At 32.2% G+C, this 17,200-nt stretch overlaps 1 protein-coding gene across 9 annotated transcripts in view; it reads left to right on the top strand.

Annotated features, from left to right (window-relative positions):
* Positions 1 to 17,200, top strand: part of DLG1 (discs large MAGUK scaffold protein 1) — a 267,569-nt gene that overhangs the window by 228,182 nt on the left and 22,187 nt on the right. For 2 of the 9 annotated variants that reach the window (XM_077767715.1, XM_077767711.1), the window contains 5 exons: positions 601 to 777; positions 3,778 to 3,847; positions 9,156 to 9,189; positions 15,208 to 15,249; positions 15,952 to 15,987. In XM_077767715.1, coding sequence (XP_077623841.1) covers positions 601 to 777; positions 3,778 to 3,847; positions 9,156 to 9,189; positions 15,208 to 15,249; positions 15,952 to 15,987 — 359 coding nt within the window. Of the gene's footprint in view, positions 1 to 600; positions 778 to 3,777; positions 3,848 to 8,370; positions 8,471 to 9,155; positions 9,190 to 15,207; positions 15,250 to 15,951; positions 15,988 to 17,200 lie in introns of all 9 variants that reach the window. The other 7 variants (XM_077767716.1, XM_077767712.1, XM_077767714.1 and 4 more) reach the window with 4 other exon arrangements.

Genomic DNA, 17,200 nt, shown 5'->3' with positions numbered 1-17,200 from the left:
TTACTATATTAATACATTTTTTCCAAAATATTTGCTGAGTGTTAAAGCCCTCTACAGTTAATTTTTTTCATTGACTCAGAAAATTCTCTTGACTCTAGTTCTGTGAGCAAACAGAATAATAATTAACTGACACAGTAGTCAGTCTGTTCCAGTCTTACAGTCTACAACTAATGAATCAAATCTGTCAGGGAGTTTGTTTTCCCAAGTGTGTGTAGCCAGAATAAAGAGAAGAGTATCTCTCAATATTTACTTTTTATTTATTAGAGCAACTGTCTAGGTTTGTCTTCATTTTAGAATTCAATATAGGTTGCCATTGGATTACACTAAAACATTTTTAAAAATTTCTCATCCAATATTGAAAGAAATAAGGTGGTACCTAATTTTAGAAAACTGTTACCATAATTCAGTTTTACTATTTCTTTTTTTGTCTGTCTTAATGTAGTGCAGATTTGAGCTTGGCATTGTTTTGCCTATCATGGTATGTTGTTTAATTATTTACCTGTATATTATTATACACTTTCAGAATCCTGTGTTCATTTAATATTGGTATGAATATCATGATAACAAATAATCATGGACTTGTTTTTCTTCTTAATCTAGAGCCCTTTTTGATTACGACAAGACTAAAGACAGTGGCCTTCCCAGTCAGGGATTGAACTTCAAATTTGGAGATATCCTCCATGTTATTAATGCTTCTGATGATGAATGGTGGCAAGCCAGGCAGGTTACACCCGATGGGGAGAGTGATGAAGTTGGAGTAATTCCCAGTAAACGCAGGTAAATATAAGTCTGGTACAGTCTTACCACTACAGAGTACAGCGACATAAATAATTGTTGATTCTTTAAATTCTTTTACCAAGATGCTTGGTTTTCCACATTGTGTTTCACAGCCATTTAATTTTGTTCACCTTATATTGTAACCAGTGACATAATTAAAGAATATGATGCCTACAAAGGTTTTTAAATAACTTTGCATGTATCTATTACCACTGGAGGGAGAGAGATTTAAAAGCCTTTGTAGTTTTCTCATGTAGGTGGTGATGGGACCTTAAACTTTAAGGATTTTTGATTGTATGAATTGCCTCCTTTAGACTTAAAAAACGGAAGTGTAAATAAATGTGAAGTTTTTAGAACTATCTTGTTATTTGCTTCACACTTTTTTCTTGATTGATTTAAAAGTATTGATACTTTTACTGGTCTTTCCTCTTTGCTTTTAACCACGTATTATAGTGATTAATACTTACCATCTACTGGAAAAGTAGTCAAGTAGAGATGGATAGGATGATCCAGTATAGAGAATCCTCTCTAAGTTCTATGAAATGCTGCTGAATGCCCCTACTTTTGTGAGAAAGGGTATTAAAATGTCACTTTGTAATTTACCCAAAATAGCATATTTGTGAGATCTCATTTGTACAAGTCATTGCCTAAAAGCTTTTTTAAGTTTTAAGATAGCCAGCAAAAATCGGTAATGAGACATTAATGTTTACTGTAGCTAGTTAATTCACCTCAGGTCAAACTTCTGATGGAATACACTTGTTCTTTTCTGACTAATGAGTTGGATTGATACTTATTTTGTTAAGAGTCTCTATAATTGATAAGTATACCAAATCATGTACCTATTTATAGAACTCTACCTGTATATGTTTATATAACTGCTAGTAGAAGTTGAAGAATAGGAATATTAAAATATTACCTAGATTTATAGTTGTGGTTTTGGGATTTATAACTGTTCTAAGCTAGATCCATATATTTAGCAAGCTCCAACTATTTGGCTAGTCTTATAAAGAGGCAACTCCTCTTTTAGCAATGCAGCCCTCAGCATAACTTTTCTCCTAGAATAGAACATAGTCTGCTTTAAATTCAGAAATGTTTCCTCTGTGCCTTGTTGAGTCAGTAAAAATCTCACATCTTAAATATCAAAGTCAGAGTTCCTAAAAATTGTCTTATCCTTCACACCTCATTATCTCGCATAGGCTTTATGTGTGCCTGCAACGAATAAGAAAACACTGGCTTTGATGGAAAGAGATTCTTTTCATTTTGTACAAAAATTCTATAAAGTTGAGTTTTGTGGAATTTGTTTGTTTTTACAAGTTTATTCATTTATTTTTGAGAGACAGAGCAAGTCAGGGAGGGGCAGAGAGAGGGAGAAAGAGAATCCCAAGCAGGCACTGCACTGTCAGTGCAGAATCTGACACAGGGCTCTATCTCATGAACCATGAGATCATAACTTAAGCCAAAATCAAGAGTCGGATGCTTAATCGACTGAGCCACCCAGGCTCAGTTGAGTTGAGATTTTAAGTCAAAAGTGATAATAAGAGATTTATCTTAAGACCTCTCTAAATTTGCAGATTTATAAACAACATTATCAAATACAATTTTTCTTTCATAAGCTATAGTATAAAACCACAACTAATTATGCCCTTTTGTTCTTGAATGTATTAAAAACTTCTGTTTTCTTAAACAGAACTATGTGTTGTTAGACCTCTTTATTTCTAATAATAGCACAAGGAATTGTTACTACAGTTCTTAGGTTTCTTTCAGAAGTAGTATTTACAAATAAGCACAATTCAAATCAGTCAACTATTTAGTGAACAAGATAATAATGAGAAAACAAAGCCATTTGAGTTGTAAACATTTACTCACTAAATGTTAGTTTTGCGGTGCCCTCAGTAAGTACCTAGGCAAATTATAATTAGTTAAGCTAAACAATGGCTTGTTTTAGCACAGTAAAAACAAGTTTTAAATCCTTGACTGCTAAGGTTCTTCTGTATCCATGCTAAAACTATATAGCTAGATAATGAAGAAAATGTATTTATTCACAACCTGTTTTGGTAAGTTTTTCTGCTATATACTAACATAATTGCTATGTTGAAATTGAGGATTTATAAAAGCTTTTTGAAATTTTACAAGGTTCATATTGGTATTACAATCTACATAAAACATTTGTTTTAATGTAGTTTTGTTGGCTTGCTTATTTTGAATAGTTAACACTTTAACAAGGTTCAGAATTCAAAAGATCTAAAAGCTATATAGGCTTCCTTATCTTAAGCTTGTTCCCACAGCACCCATTTCACCTTTAGAGGGATAACTAAGGATAAGTAAGGTTACCAGGTCTTTGTTTATCCTTCCAAAGTTCTTTAAAGCCATTTGAGTTGTAAACTTTAAAGTTCTTGCATACTCTAATTGGTTTCTTTATATATGTACACATGTATATAAAGCTAAATTTTATTTTTGTATTTCCCATTTTTTTATAAAAATTTCAGAGCTACAGAAAAATAAGTACAAGCAGAAGAATAGTACAAGAACACTAGAAATAGAAATAGAATAGTACAAGAAATACACATATTCTTCACCTACTTTTACCAATTGTTACCACTTTGCCATATTTGCTCTCTCTCTCATGCTTAATTTTTGGCATATATGTACGCCCCATGCGTAGCTAATATTTAAATTATAATAAAAAACCCAGAATCTGGCAAATTGCTAAATTCAGAAGTGGTTCCTCATAATAATTTTAACATAATTATGGAATTGAGTACATTTATAAGTACATGTGTATTGTACTTTGATATTTCGCAAGTGGTTTTATTTCGTAATAAAATGAGCCCTGTATTTCATTTTAGAAAGTATAATTAATTTTGGGATGCAAACCTAAATGACTTCTGAAGACTTTAGAGTATAAAAATGCCCAATATTAAAGTATCAGTTTTGATGATTTCTAGTTAGACCCTTAGATATTTCAGTATACTTTAAAAATAGCATTCTATACTTTGACAGAGTTGAGAAGAAAGAACGAGCCCGGTTAAAAACAGTGAAATTTAATTCTAAAACAAGAGGAGATAAAGGGGTGAGTATATGAAATGTCATATTTCTAGATATTAATAACTGAGGATAGTAGGTTTTTTCATAATTCTTGCTACATGAATGGAACTACATTATTAAAATCAGAAGGATTTTTGCCTGTAAGAGTTAACAATCAACAGGTGTTGCCATGGTGCTTTTGCATAGTAGATACTGAAGTAATTTAAGTAATTACTGAGGTAATTTAATTTATTAAATTAAAGCAGTCATTTTACAGATATTTTTCAATTAAGTGTATTTTGAGAGAGAGAGAGAGTGAGTATGAGAAGGGGAGGGGTGAAGAGAGAGAGAATCCCAGGCAGGATCTTCACTGTCAGCACAGAGCCCAATGCGGGGCTCAAACTCACTAACTGTGAGATCATGACCTGAGCTGAAACCAAGAGTCATACTGACTAAGCCACCTAGGTGCCCCTCATTTGATATATTCTTAACAGTATACTTTGGTGAGATTATTTTTACAAGTGAAATAAATTGAGCCTTCATTCAGATGTTCAGTTAAAAACTTATGTCATCAGAATTAATCATGATAGCTAATTTAATAATATATCTTCTGAGAAGATATGCCCCAAAATATTATTAACTAGGCCATAATGTAAGTTTATAGGTTTTTGCAAGTTAATTCATGGAAATTTTTTATTGTCCCTCTTTGTGCCTAATATAATTTATTAAGAAAATTCATGTTTTAAATATTTGAATCAATATGAATTTTTATCTTAAGGAAATAACAGTCAAGAGAGGGGGTTTTATAGATGGTCAAGAAATACTTGTAAATTCTCTCCTATATAATTTTAAACATGTTTTAGTTTTCATTGTTAAGTCCTGCTTAAATCTAATGGATGCCCGTAGATGGAGGAGATATTGTAGGCTTTGTCCTGTACTATGTCTGTAATTACAACAATGGAGTTGTAGCAATAAGCTTAAAGAAATAAGCTGAACATATATGTTGTCTTGAAATACTATTCATAGGAATGTTTTATGTTTTTTTAATTTTAATCTAAAACAAGTTTTATCATCTTTTGATCATATCTCAAATGAGTGTGGAAAGTTAACAAATTTTAATTAACCCTATTATCTGTGCTTCTCTGATAAAACTAAGCACATAAACTTAAAGCCTTTAAGAAATATCCTTGATTAAAGAAATTAAATCTAAGTAAATTATATAATATATTCAGTTATTTTAGAAATGATAAATTAGTTTAAAATTGTAGCTTTCAGAAAATAAAAAATTACATAGTGTGATCTGAAGCAATATATAAAATTGCTTCAGCAATATAGAAATTCGGGAGAAGAAAAAAATCCCAAGTAAATGCTCAGGATTTGCTTTTTGTGCTTGTTTTATATATGTCTTTAAAAATAACTTAGTAAAATACACTGTCATTGTATTGAAAAAGAGGTTGCATGTTGTAACTTTTCTTTCATACTGTAAGAAGTTAACTGAATTAACGACATATTTAAATCTTAGTCTTGTTTGTTGACTGTAACCAACTTTATGCACAGTCACTGTGTCCTAACAGCACCAAAAGTATGCATGATACTGAATGGGGTAAAAATACGCTTGCCATTGATAAAGAACTGCATTCCTTTCTGTAATACCATCTCCCATTCTAAGCTCTTTTCCTTTCCTTAAATGGTGGCTTATGGACTTATTTCCACTACAGACTTATAACATTTCAGTTTCTCATTAACATTTTTAACATTCTTTTAGCTATTTTGACAATATCACATATAGAAATTAGATATTCAGTATATCATGAATTTGTGATTTTTATCAGTTCGTATATTTATTACACTGTCTCTCCTGCAATATAGCATTAATAACAATAAGTAACTAAACAGAGTATTTTGTATTGAAAATGTAGAGAAACTGGAGCTAGTATGTTTCTTCAGTTTTATGTTTTCCCTGCACAATTTATCTTCTTTGCTTTGTGCTATTTTCACTTTTAATAAATTCTTCACCTGAAGGACGTTAAATGTAATACAATTCTTTTCTTAACTAACAGCATTTCTTTCTGTTCTATATTATGATATCTTTATGATATCTCATTTTGGCTAACTGCAATGATATCAAAAATCAAAACATTTTAAACTTCATGTTTCCTTTGGTTGTTTGCTGTGAAACTGACTCTGACCACTATAGATGCAGTAGGAGGAATAAATAAATACCTTTTATTAAAAACCTATCAGTTTTATTAGCTACTATAAAAATTATTACTAGATTCAATAATGATAGTCATAAACAAAAAGATTTAGTCCTTCCCAAAACTAGATTACCATAAATTTTTCCCTATTGAAACATTTCTTCTATTTCTGTCCTCTAAAATTTGGATTTAAGCAAAGATTTTTATTTAAATAATGCTACTTGATGGTTTATAAAATAATTGTAAGTCCATATTTCTTGACAGAATTGTTCTCATCAGCTTAATTTTTAAGTTCTGCTTAGAGTTACCAGAGCCTTCAAATTTTAAGATTGAAATTAAAATAGTGTTGAACAAATGAGCTATGAGTTTATTAATCTTGAATTATTGATATGACAAGGTAAAAATGAAACTTTAATCTTGTTTTTCATTAAGATTTCCACCAAAATAAATCTTTTCAAGTAATAGAATTTGAGCAATAATTACTTCAGTCTACCTCAGCATCTTAATCACCTGGCATCACATGCTTGAAAAATACAGGCATGCTAAACGATACTGCCTGGTGTGGATATACTTCAAAATAATGATAGCATTTTTAAGACATGAATTAAACTCAAGAAAAGTCAGAACAAGATTTCTGTCCTTTATATTATTCCTGCTTCAGAAAGTAGCAATGATTCCTAGTATCATTGGTAGGTGAAGCCATTTCCTTCAAGACATGGATGTCTGTGACAGAAATTACAAAAGAAATTAATCCTCTTTAATAACATCATCTTTATGCTTCATGGTTTTATTATTTTTTTAATATTTTATTTATTTTTGAGAGAGAGATAGAGACAGCATGAGCAGGAGAGGATCAGAGAGAGAGGGAGGCACAGAATCTGAAACAGACTCCAGGCTCTGAGCTAGCTGTCAGCACAGAGCCCGATGCGGGGCTCAAACCCACGAACCGTGAGATCATGACCTGAGCCGAAGTCGGATGCTCAACCAACTGAGCCACCCAGGCGCCCCTATGCCACATGGTTTTAAATCTGAAGGCACAAATGGGGACATCAAAGAAGGGGGAAAAAAACTATTTTCCAACATGTGTGCAATAACGGACATCAAATCAGCTGTGCAGCTCCTCCATAGCAGTTCTGTATAAACTATTAGAATCTTTTTTTTTTTTAATGTTTATTTTTGAAAGAAAGAGCATGAGTTGGGGAGGGACAGATGGTGGCGGAAGGTGCAGAGGGTCTGAGGCAGGCTCTGCACTGAAAGCAGAGAACCTGATGTGGGGCTCAAACTCACAAACTGTGAGATCATGGCCTGAGCCAAAGTTGGATGCTTAAGGGATTGAGCCACCCAGGCGCCCCAAAACTATTAGAATCCTAATTGCCTTTTTGGCTTTTATATAGGCACCAAGCTTTTTATCCTCTATTCAGGATTTGGTGCCAGTTAATTAAATGTGGTTCCAGTTTATTTATATATGTTTTTAAAAATAGATAAATATAGTAGAGCTTAAAGACAAATAAATCAGTTATGATGGCATTCAGATTGACCAGGAGAGTTCTGACTCTTCTTTTTTGGTTAGATAGCATCAATAAATCTTTTGTTGTATTCTGTGTGGTTGATGGACCCCTCTTAGTTTTCTTCTCATTTCTGAATCATACCATAAACATTTAGTTACCTTTTTCTCTTCCAAAAAAAAAAGATTGATTAAATNGAATCATACCATAAACATTTAGTTACCTTTTTCTCTTCCAAAAAAAAAAGATTGCTTAAACTAATTTGACAATAAACTATTTGTAAAAAAAAAAAAAAAACTCTGAAAGGAAAACTTAAAAAAAAATTAATTAAAAAAAAAAGATTGATTAATTGGTTTTTAAGTTTTCAGCACTAGCAATTTTTGTTAGTTCATTGGAGCCACAAAAAAGGGGCGGAGGGAATATGCTCAAGCCAAAGGAAAGCGAAGATTATTACCTACTGCATAAAAAATATTTGAATAGCTAGAGTAACAATCTAAAATTACTTTTGCTATAGAGCACCTTGTGTCTGGAAATCTTCTAGAAAAATATGGATTGATAAGAATATATGTTAACTTGGTTCATATTGTAGAAGTAACTAATCTGAATTACTCTTCCCTTTTTTTATCAAGTAGCACTTATGCATTATTTTTAGGTGTTGAATTACACTGTAAATTTTTCAGTTGTGAAACGTTAGAGGAGTTAATACAAAATTAAAAATTCACTTTATTTATGTGATTAAAGTAAAATTCATATACAGACTGCACACTGTGGTCACAAGAGTCCGCTTCCACAGAACTGCTAGGCTGGGCCTTTGTACACACAGATAGTAGACATCCCTTTGTTTTGCCCCTCCTTCTCTTCTTCAGCAGTCATTCAATGACAAGCGTAAAAAGAACCTCTTTTCCCGAAAATTCCCCTTCTACAAGAACAAGGACCAGAGTGAGCAGGAAACAAGTGATGCTGACCGTAAGTATGTGGATCCAGTGGCCAACTGAAAATAACTGTAGAGGGACCTACTGCCCTGCAGTTGGTTGTTACCATGGAGACAGTTTCAAGAGCTGCAACAGGTTACTGATTTTCTTAACCAGGGGCAATCTTAACAGACATAACTTAATTTCCCTACCAATCTTAACTTTTTCGGGTACCTTAGGAATTTTTAATTTAAAGTAAATATTTAAGTTATGTGTTGACAGTAGAATCATTTAAATGAAAGAGTTCTTGGAAGAAACAGTATACTTTCAAAGAATATTTTAGAGAAAAATTGTGGATACCTGAGAAGCTACTTTTTGATTTTTAGGTATAACATTGACAATCTTTGATAATAGATCTTCTGGAATCATTCCATTTTATCCTACACCTTCCTTGTATGTAGACAATATGAATTTTACTTTTAAAATATCAAGAAATCATTTCAAATTTTGCTTCTCTACCCTAATCAGCCTCTAAGCTAGAACTTCCATTCCTTTAGTAGGTTACATTCAGCTGCCAGCTTATTTCAAACTTTCAGAAATCTACAAAAATGCTCTAAAATATGTGCACCTGTAATGGTCTTGAAACTGTCTCTTTTGTAGCACCAATTTTATGCATTACTGACAACTATTTTCTTTGATTATCTTTTTATTGCTTGCTCTCTGGGAACTACTCTCTACAGGAGATCCCTGACGACATGGGATCAAAAGGCCTGAGTAAGTGATCAAAATACTCCCAAGTTAATTTTTAACCTCCATCTACAGATCTACCTTTTTCAGATACATTTTGAGATTCATGGTAGTGCCTTTCTGGCATGAGGAGGTATATAAGTTAGATTGCTTTTAGACTTTCCATGTTAATAATGTGCTTGGGATTTTTTACTTCTATAATACATACCTTTTGTTTTTCTGATGCTCCGGTTTTCACATCTCATTTGAAAAACTGCTCATAACTACATTTTCCTTCTGTAATTTTTACAGTGATTACTTTTGCTGGTTTTTTTAAATAAAAGACTTTTTTTAAGCCTTTGAAAATAATACTACCTGCCCTCATTATTAGAATGTAGAAAATAATCTTCCTTGCAGTTTTATATCCATCCAGTTTTTCTGTTAAAAAAAGTTAAAATCACTTTGTTTTTGTGTTGAAAGAGCATTGCTATAATGTGAAACTATAAAATACAATGGATCTTCAGTTAATAGAGAATGATTGTGGACCTCAAGTTCAAGTAGCAGTCTATATGGGGGGGGGCACTTATATCTGTTTTAAAGGGAGGTTGTACGTTATGAAAAGAATTACAAGAAATTATTTTTCCTTTAAGCAAGACATTGTTGGTTTTGGTTTTTGTTGAGTTGTTTAATTTTCTAACTAGTGCTTAATCTTCATATAAAAATTGGTAGAGAGTCTGATACATAGAAGTCATTCAGTATGTATTGGAGTCATTTTTTAGAAAACAAAATTTTAAATTTAAGTGTTCTCAAATCGATTAGATATGAACGTTTACCAAATATTACTAAGTTATTTTAAGTGACAATGACTCATAGAGGTAATATTTTAAGCTAAAGTTTCCTAGATAGTTCTTTCTGTTTGGATAATTAAGCATTTTGAAGACTTATTTCTTTGTAACTCATGGTCAGTAAGGTTATAACCAATGTCTGTTAACTTTCTAACATCTACATTAATAAACATTATATTTTGTAGAAGGGTTTTTTCCCCTGATTTATGCTAACTTTATACTGGAATTTTATTCTAAAGTGAAGGTACTCTGTGTTTATTTCAACCTTAACAAAGATTTGTATTAGATTGAAGACAGTATGCTCTGTATGTAATTATTTCTATATAGACACAGTATGTTATTTTTGCATGTGCCTTTGTAGGATTTGCCAAGAGCCACAAATTTACTATCACTAGTGGCACCCTTTTTCAGTCTTTTACCTTTGGAGAATATAATCAGTAAAAATCTTTTAAGATGGAAAATATTTCCATAGATTCTTAATGCTATAGAATTTGAGAATGATGTATTTTAGAGATGGTATGAATCAGCATAAGGATCCACAGATTTTTTAATATCTGTTGAATCATTAGAGACCTGTGGAAAACTCATTGAAAAGGAACTAAATGAAGAATTTGTTTACCATATTGATAGTGTTATGATGGATGATAAATATACCTTCACCACATCTTATTTCCATCTCTCATTTTCATGTTTGGGACTTGAGAAACAAATGAAAAGCAATAACTGATTATCAGATAGTATCATTTAGAAAAGGATTTAATTTTCCAGATGGCAACTTAAAATTCCCTTGAATAATAGGTTTTCTACTTCATTTCACAGAAACTAAAATAATTTATTCACCTGGTAACTTGATGATCAAATCAAGAAGATTTTATTTGGAGAAAACTGAGGGAGATAGGAAAATATCGGTAAAATTCTAAACCTGAGTATGATGGCGGTTACCACGTGAACTATATGACTGCCAGTTGACAAGGTCCCCATTATTTTACAACAGAAAATGCTGGGAAAATCTTGGTCAAGACATTACTTGTAACCTCAATAATCTGTATTCTAAAGTTCTGAATACAGGAAATAAACTAAGCAAAATCCTGTAAGATTTTAGTATGAAGAAACAAATGTGACCTCTAAAGGTATTCACCAAGCCTTGTTGGTATAGGATTCATAAAGGGACTAAGAACAAAAGGCATAAATTACTTCAGAGAAACAAACCCACTGAAGAAATGTGGAATGACACTGAATATCAAGAAAGATGCACATCTACATGTAATTTTATATAACCTATGAAAAATAGGGTATTAATTGAAGAAGAAAAAGAAAAAAGTGATAACCTAGAATACTTTTCATAGACATAAACTCCAAATGATTCTACGAAGAAGAGAATCAAATTACTGATTTGCCCTGTTGACAGTACAGGAAACAATGAGAGAATGTGCCTTTCTAATCCTAATTTTGACTAACAGAACTAAGTAGAATATGATGGAAGTCTGAGAGAATGCAAGTAAATCATCATAGCCTGTGAAAAGCTAGAAATAGAAATGTGTGCAGCTTGTATGCTTTAATAAGGCAACTTTGAAAAAGGTCAGAAAGAAAAAAGTAAAATTCCTTTAACAGAGACTAAAAGGAAATGAGTTCAGGAGCGACTATATAAGAGGCTCAGAAGTGAAATCATGATACAGCTTCAGATGAGGTTTGTACCTATCTTTTGAATGAACCTTAATTTTTTTAGTTTCCCATTTTGTAGAACACCTCAAAAACTCAGGCACATAGGAAAGAGATATGCCTTTCTTCTCATCTTAAAGACTTTTTTAAGCATAGTTGTGCAGACTCTCAGATGCCAAAACCAGACTTACTTTTATTTGTGTAAAGAATAAGTGTAAGAATAGGAGTATTGCTTGAGATGCATGATGTGTAGTAGTTAGAGACAGCAAAGAGAAAAGACATATGATACATTTGTAAGAGGAGATGTCTGATTAGAAAGGTGAGACTTGATTTGAGAGATTTGAAATGGCTATGATCAAACAAAATCAAAATTAAAACTTGAAGAAAAATATATTTATACCATGTATGTCAAAGGGATCATATCTTTGCACTACACATTTCTGACAAATCACTAAGAAACAGATTCACCCTTCGTTAGGTAACTGAAAAACTGATGGAAAAGAATGCTAAAATGATAACAAGTGAAATAAGCATATAAAAATACTCAGTGTCCCCACTAATCAGTAAACAAAATGACAGTTTCTACCCATCTTCTTGACAGACATTTTGTTTAAAGGAAACCCGAGTACTTTTAATATGTTACAATTATGTGTATTTGAAAAAAGTATCTCCCTCTCTCACTGTTCTTCCCCTACTTGTACTCTGTGCCTCTCTCTCTCTCTCTCTTTCTCTCTTTCTCTCTCTCTCTCTCAAAAATAAAGACTAAAAAAATACTATTTTTAGTTATCAGGAAGAAAGCATTTTACCTTTCTAAGAAACTCTCAAGCAGTGATAATGGTGATATTCCAAGAGCCATGCTTTGAACAGCAAGATTTTTTTTTTTGTAGAGTTATGTAAAAGGATACTTGAAAGAACTTGAAGAATTTGATTGCCTAATAGCTATTGGTAATCTTAGAGAATTTGATATGAGTAGGAGAAATCCCCAGAAAAGAGATTTGTAGTAACTTTAACTTTTTGCTATATAACATGTCAAATATACACAATAATAGAAGAATAGTAAAATAAACCCTGTAAGTATTCATTTACCCAACACAGATAATTGTCAGCCTCACAGTTAATTTTGTTTCTTCTTTACTCCCACTTACTATCCCCCTTTGCTCACTCCATTGCAGTAACTAATGTATGTTTCTTTTATGTATTAGAGATTGTAGAGTATAATACCAATCTTAATATAACTTTAAGAATTCTTTTTATGTGTCATTCTGGGAATGAACTTAAGGAAATATAGGACAAGAGGTAAAAAATTATATAAATAATGACATTCCTAATATTGATGTTGATGGGAAACAATTTAAAGCAAACTAAAATGTCTAAGTAATAAGCAGTAAGGTAAATTATGATTTATTAGTTCAACAGAATATTATACAATTTAAAATGATTGTTTTGAAGTACATTGGTAACAAGAGAAGAATTTTTTTTAAATATAATTTATTGTCAAATTGGCTAACATACAGTGTGTAGGTGTGCTCTTGGTCTTGAGGGTAGATTCCCATGGTTCATCACTTATATACAACACCCAGTGCTCATCCCCACAAGTGCCCTCCTCAATGCCCATCACCCATTTTCCCCTCTCCCCCACCCGCCATTAACCCTCAGTTTGTTCTTTGTATTTAAAAGTCTCTTATGGATTGCCTCCCTTCCTCTCTGTAACCATTTTTCCCCTTCCCTTCCCCCATGGTTTTCTGTTAAGTTTCTCAAGATCCACATATGAGTGAAAACGTATGGTATCTGTCTTTCTCTGACTGACTGACTTCACTTAGCATAATACCCTCCAGTTCCATCCATGTCGTTGCAAATGGCAGGATTTCATTCTTTCTCATTACCGTGTAGTATTCCATTGTATATATAAACCACATCCTCTTTATCCATTCATCAGTTGATGGACATTTAGGCTCTTTCCATAATTTGGCTATTGTTGAAAGTGCTGCTATAAACATTGGGATCCATGTGCCCCCTCTGAATCAGCACTCCTGTATCATTTCGATAAATTCCTTAGCAGTGCTATTCCTGGGTCATAAGGTAGTTCTATTTTTAATTTTTTGAGGAACTTCTGCACTGTTTTCCAGAGTGGCTGCACCAGTTTTCATTCCTACCAAGAGTGCAAGAGGGTTCCCATTTCTCCACATCCTCATCAGCATCTGTTGTTTCCTGAGTTGTTAATTTTAGCCACTCTGACTGGTGTAAGGTGGTATCTCAGTGTGGTTTTGATTTGTATTACAAGGGAAGAAATGTTTAAATATAAACTTTTTAAAAACATTTTATATATGCTTGTCATATTATTTGATCTTATAATTTTTAATGTCCCTGCTGTATTTAAAATATCCATAATCATAGTTTAAAAAGTTTTATCCTTACACCTGAAACTAACAATATTGTATATCAACTATACTACAATTAAACAAAAGGAAGAAAGAAAATTATATCTTGTCTTTGCAGGTTAAAATAACAGGCTTAATTTTCACTGTGACAGCAGTTCAAGAACTGTTATTTGAAGTCTTAAATTTTACCATTCTCTGAATTAGTAGGATGCATCTTAATTTTAGGTGATATGGTACAGCAGATATTTCTCCTCCAGCTCTTTTCTTATCCTTTAATAAAAGTTTTTTCCTTTGCCTCACGTAAGAAATTTAGATTTCCCTCTCTCCTGTAGAAAATTTTGTTTTCTAGTTTTTGTAAATAAAATTAATTTTTTTATTCCCGGAAGATACTTATTGAGAGAACATTCAAAATTACATTTGCATGGAAAGAGTGCCTGGTATTTACTGAACAATCAAGTTATGAAATGAGGTCACTTTCAAGGAGAGGCCAGGCAATTTGCGAGTAGGTGTATTTGCTTTATCTTTTGATTTGCAAAGCAGTCATTATCAGTTTTATCAAAGCCGCATTTCTCAGAAATACTGGTCTGTTTTAAAATATAAGCCCACTTTCTAGAATTCCCTTCCATTTGACTTTTTTTGAGGCATCTGAATCTGTGACATCTAAAATGCTTTATATGATCTCAAAAACATGGGTTTTCATTTCTCTTCAGGAACAAGAAGGAAGCTGAACTAAAAGCAAGATCATTTCTTTTTTAAGATATCCCTTTATTAAAATGGCCATCTGTTTGCTCAAATATAACTTGTCTCTTTTGTAATCATTACTGTTTCATAAATTAAGTGGTACCAACTACATTTTCTCTTTTTGGGTTCTGTGTCTACATTTGGACTAAGATCACTTTGCCCTCGTTGTCATATTCTACTTGATATTTGTCATAGATTTTGTTCATACTCTGTGTTGTACAAAAATGTTGCTTTGTCCTTAATTACAGGATTTTTTTCCCTTCCTAACTCATATTTATTTGAAAAAACAAAACAATCAAAAATTACTTTCAAAAATTATTTGAGTATATGTGATTTATATCTCAATAGTTTGTAATGTCACCATGTGTTTATTTTGATAATTTGCTTCTTTTAAACTCATGACACTGTTTTCTTTATTTTTTCCATTGTCCTGCAATTTCAAGAGCATATAACTTCTAATGCCAGCGATAGTGAAAGTAGTTACCGTAAGTGTTTTAAGTTACTTGTTCTTTTGTAACCACAAGTAATATATATCCTGTGGGAGTTTTTGCCTTAGTGATGTATTCTGAAAACAAAATCAGATGCTTAATATTTTAAAATCAGGGAGAGCCAACTAAAATTCTGCATTTCAAAAATAAAGTCCTACTATATGTACAACAGCTCATTTCTAAAAATTTACAAAATTCTAAAATCCTTTTTACAAACAGTGGTATTTATATACACCGTACACTTAAATTTTTGTATCTAATTTTACAAGGAAAAAATCTGATTAAATGAAGGGTAAACTTGTATTTTGCTATTTTCTTTAGTAATTCTGTTTTTAATATGAGCATTAGAATGTTTTTCAGTAATGCTAAATTTTGATTAGCTTTATTTCCTTTTTTATTCTTTGTCACCAGTACTGTTCTGGGTTAAGTTATTATTGATTACCAGCTTCTGGTGAACATAAACAATGAAGGAAAATTTTTCAGCAGTTGCTCAGACAGTAATACTGATTTCTTTTTTGGTGTACTGTGTTGCATTCTTGCGGTTATATTGTTGAGTGAACTATGCAAGCATGTGAAATTTTTTTTAACAGATTTGGGCCTGGGAGGAGCAGGGGTGTACATGAATATTATCAGTTGTGGTACCTTAAAAATTAAAATTGCTTTTCTAACTTTTTTTTTTACTGCTGTCTAATATGAAAGTAATCTTGATTACAGATGAGTATGGCTGCTCAAAAGGTCCATCCTGTTAATACCAGTCTCTGACATTTTTCATGTTGACAATATATACTTTTAACCCTCATTCATTTGATTGGCTATTATTTTTTGCCTAATAGTTACATAACTATTTTCCTTTTTTTTTTTTTGGTATGGGAATGTGATTTCTTATCAGCGTTTTTATTAACACATAATCAGAACTCACCATAGAGTAGTTGAGTAGCTTTCTAGACTAAAAAGAGGTAATGAAAGTATATACTGTCTGTCTCACCATTTGCATGAATTGTTAGGTGTGGAATATTCAAATTGCATGTTTTTGCTAATATATAAACCATGCTTTACAGTACGTTAAAAAGCAGCTTGTAAGTTTTATACATTATGATGATAAAACAGTGAAATATACTTTTAAAGCCAATATATGATTTTAAAATATCTACAGCTGCATATATGTGATATAAACCAGTGCCAAATTTAATGAAAAGTTACTATAGAATCTTGATAATCAAGGAGAATATCCTCAAATACGTTATCCAACATTGTTTTTATTGAACCACCTGAAGTAACAGTCCTTCCTAGTTTGTTTTCTACACGTGTGTGTGCGTGTGCGTGTGTGTGTGTGTTTAAGAATTCCTGGAATCTTTAACTCTTTTTTTAGTTCCTTTCACTGAGTCAAGATAGAATTTGTAGACTTTTTTTTATTGAGGATATTCTTAAGCTCTAAGCCTTTAATCTTAATTTTTTTTTATGTTTTATTTATTATTGAGACCAGAGAGAAACAGAGCGTGATCTGGGGAGGGTCGAGAGAGAGGGAGACACAGAATCCGAAGCAGGCTCCAAGCTCTGAGCTGTCAGCACAGAGCCTGATGCAGCGCTCAAACTCGCGAACCAGGAGATTGTGACCTGAGCTGAAATCGGCCGCTTAACTGACTGAGCCACGCAGGCACCCCTTAAGCCTTTAATCTTAAAGGATTTAACTTCTGAAGGCTTTCAAATTAAAGCAAAATGTATTTTCTATCTATGTGATTCATAGTTGGAAAGGAAGGATTTAGCTTTAGTGGAAGGTTTTTTTTGTTTTTTTTTTGAGATCTAATTGGCTTTATTAAGCAATTCGTGAAGTGAGCAGCATCGCATCTAGCAAATAGAAGAGAGTACCCTTATCTAAAGCTTTTTTAAACTCACTTTTTTTTCGTATTGTTTTTTGTTTTTTATTTGAGAGAGAGAAAGCATGGGAAAG

This window comes from Crocuta crocuta, unplaced genomic scaffold, assembly GCF_008692635.1.
Source record: "Crocuta crocuta isolate KB4526 unplaced genomic scaffold, BGI_CrCroc_1.0 scaffold45, whole genome shotgun sequence".
NCBI classification, from domain to species: Eukaryota; Metazoa; Chordata; class Mammalia; order Carnivora; family Hyaenidae; genus Crocuta; species Crocuta crocuta.
This window is presented reverse-complemented; position numbering and strand designations above follow the sequence as displayed.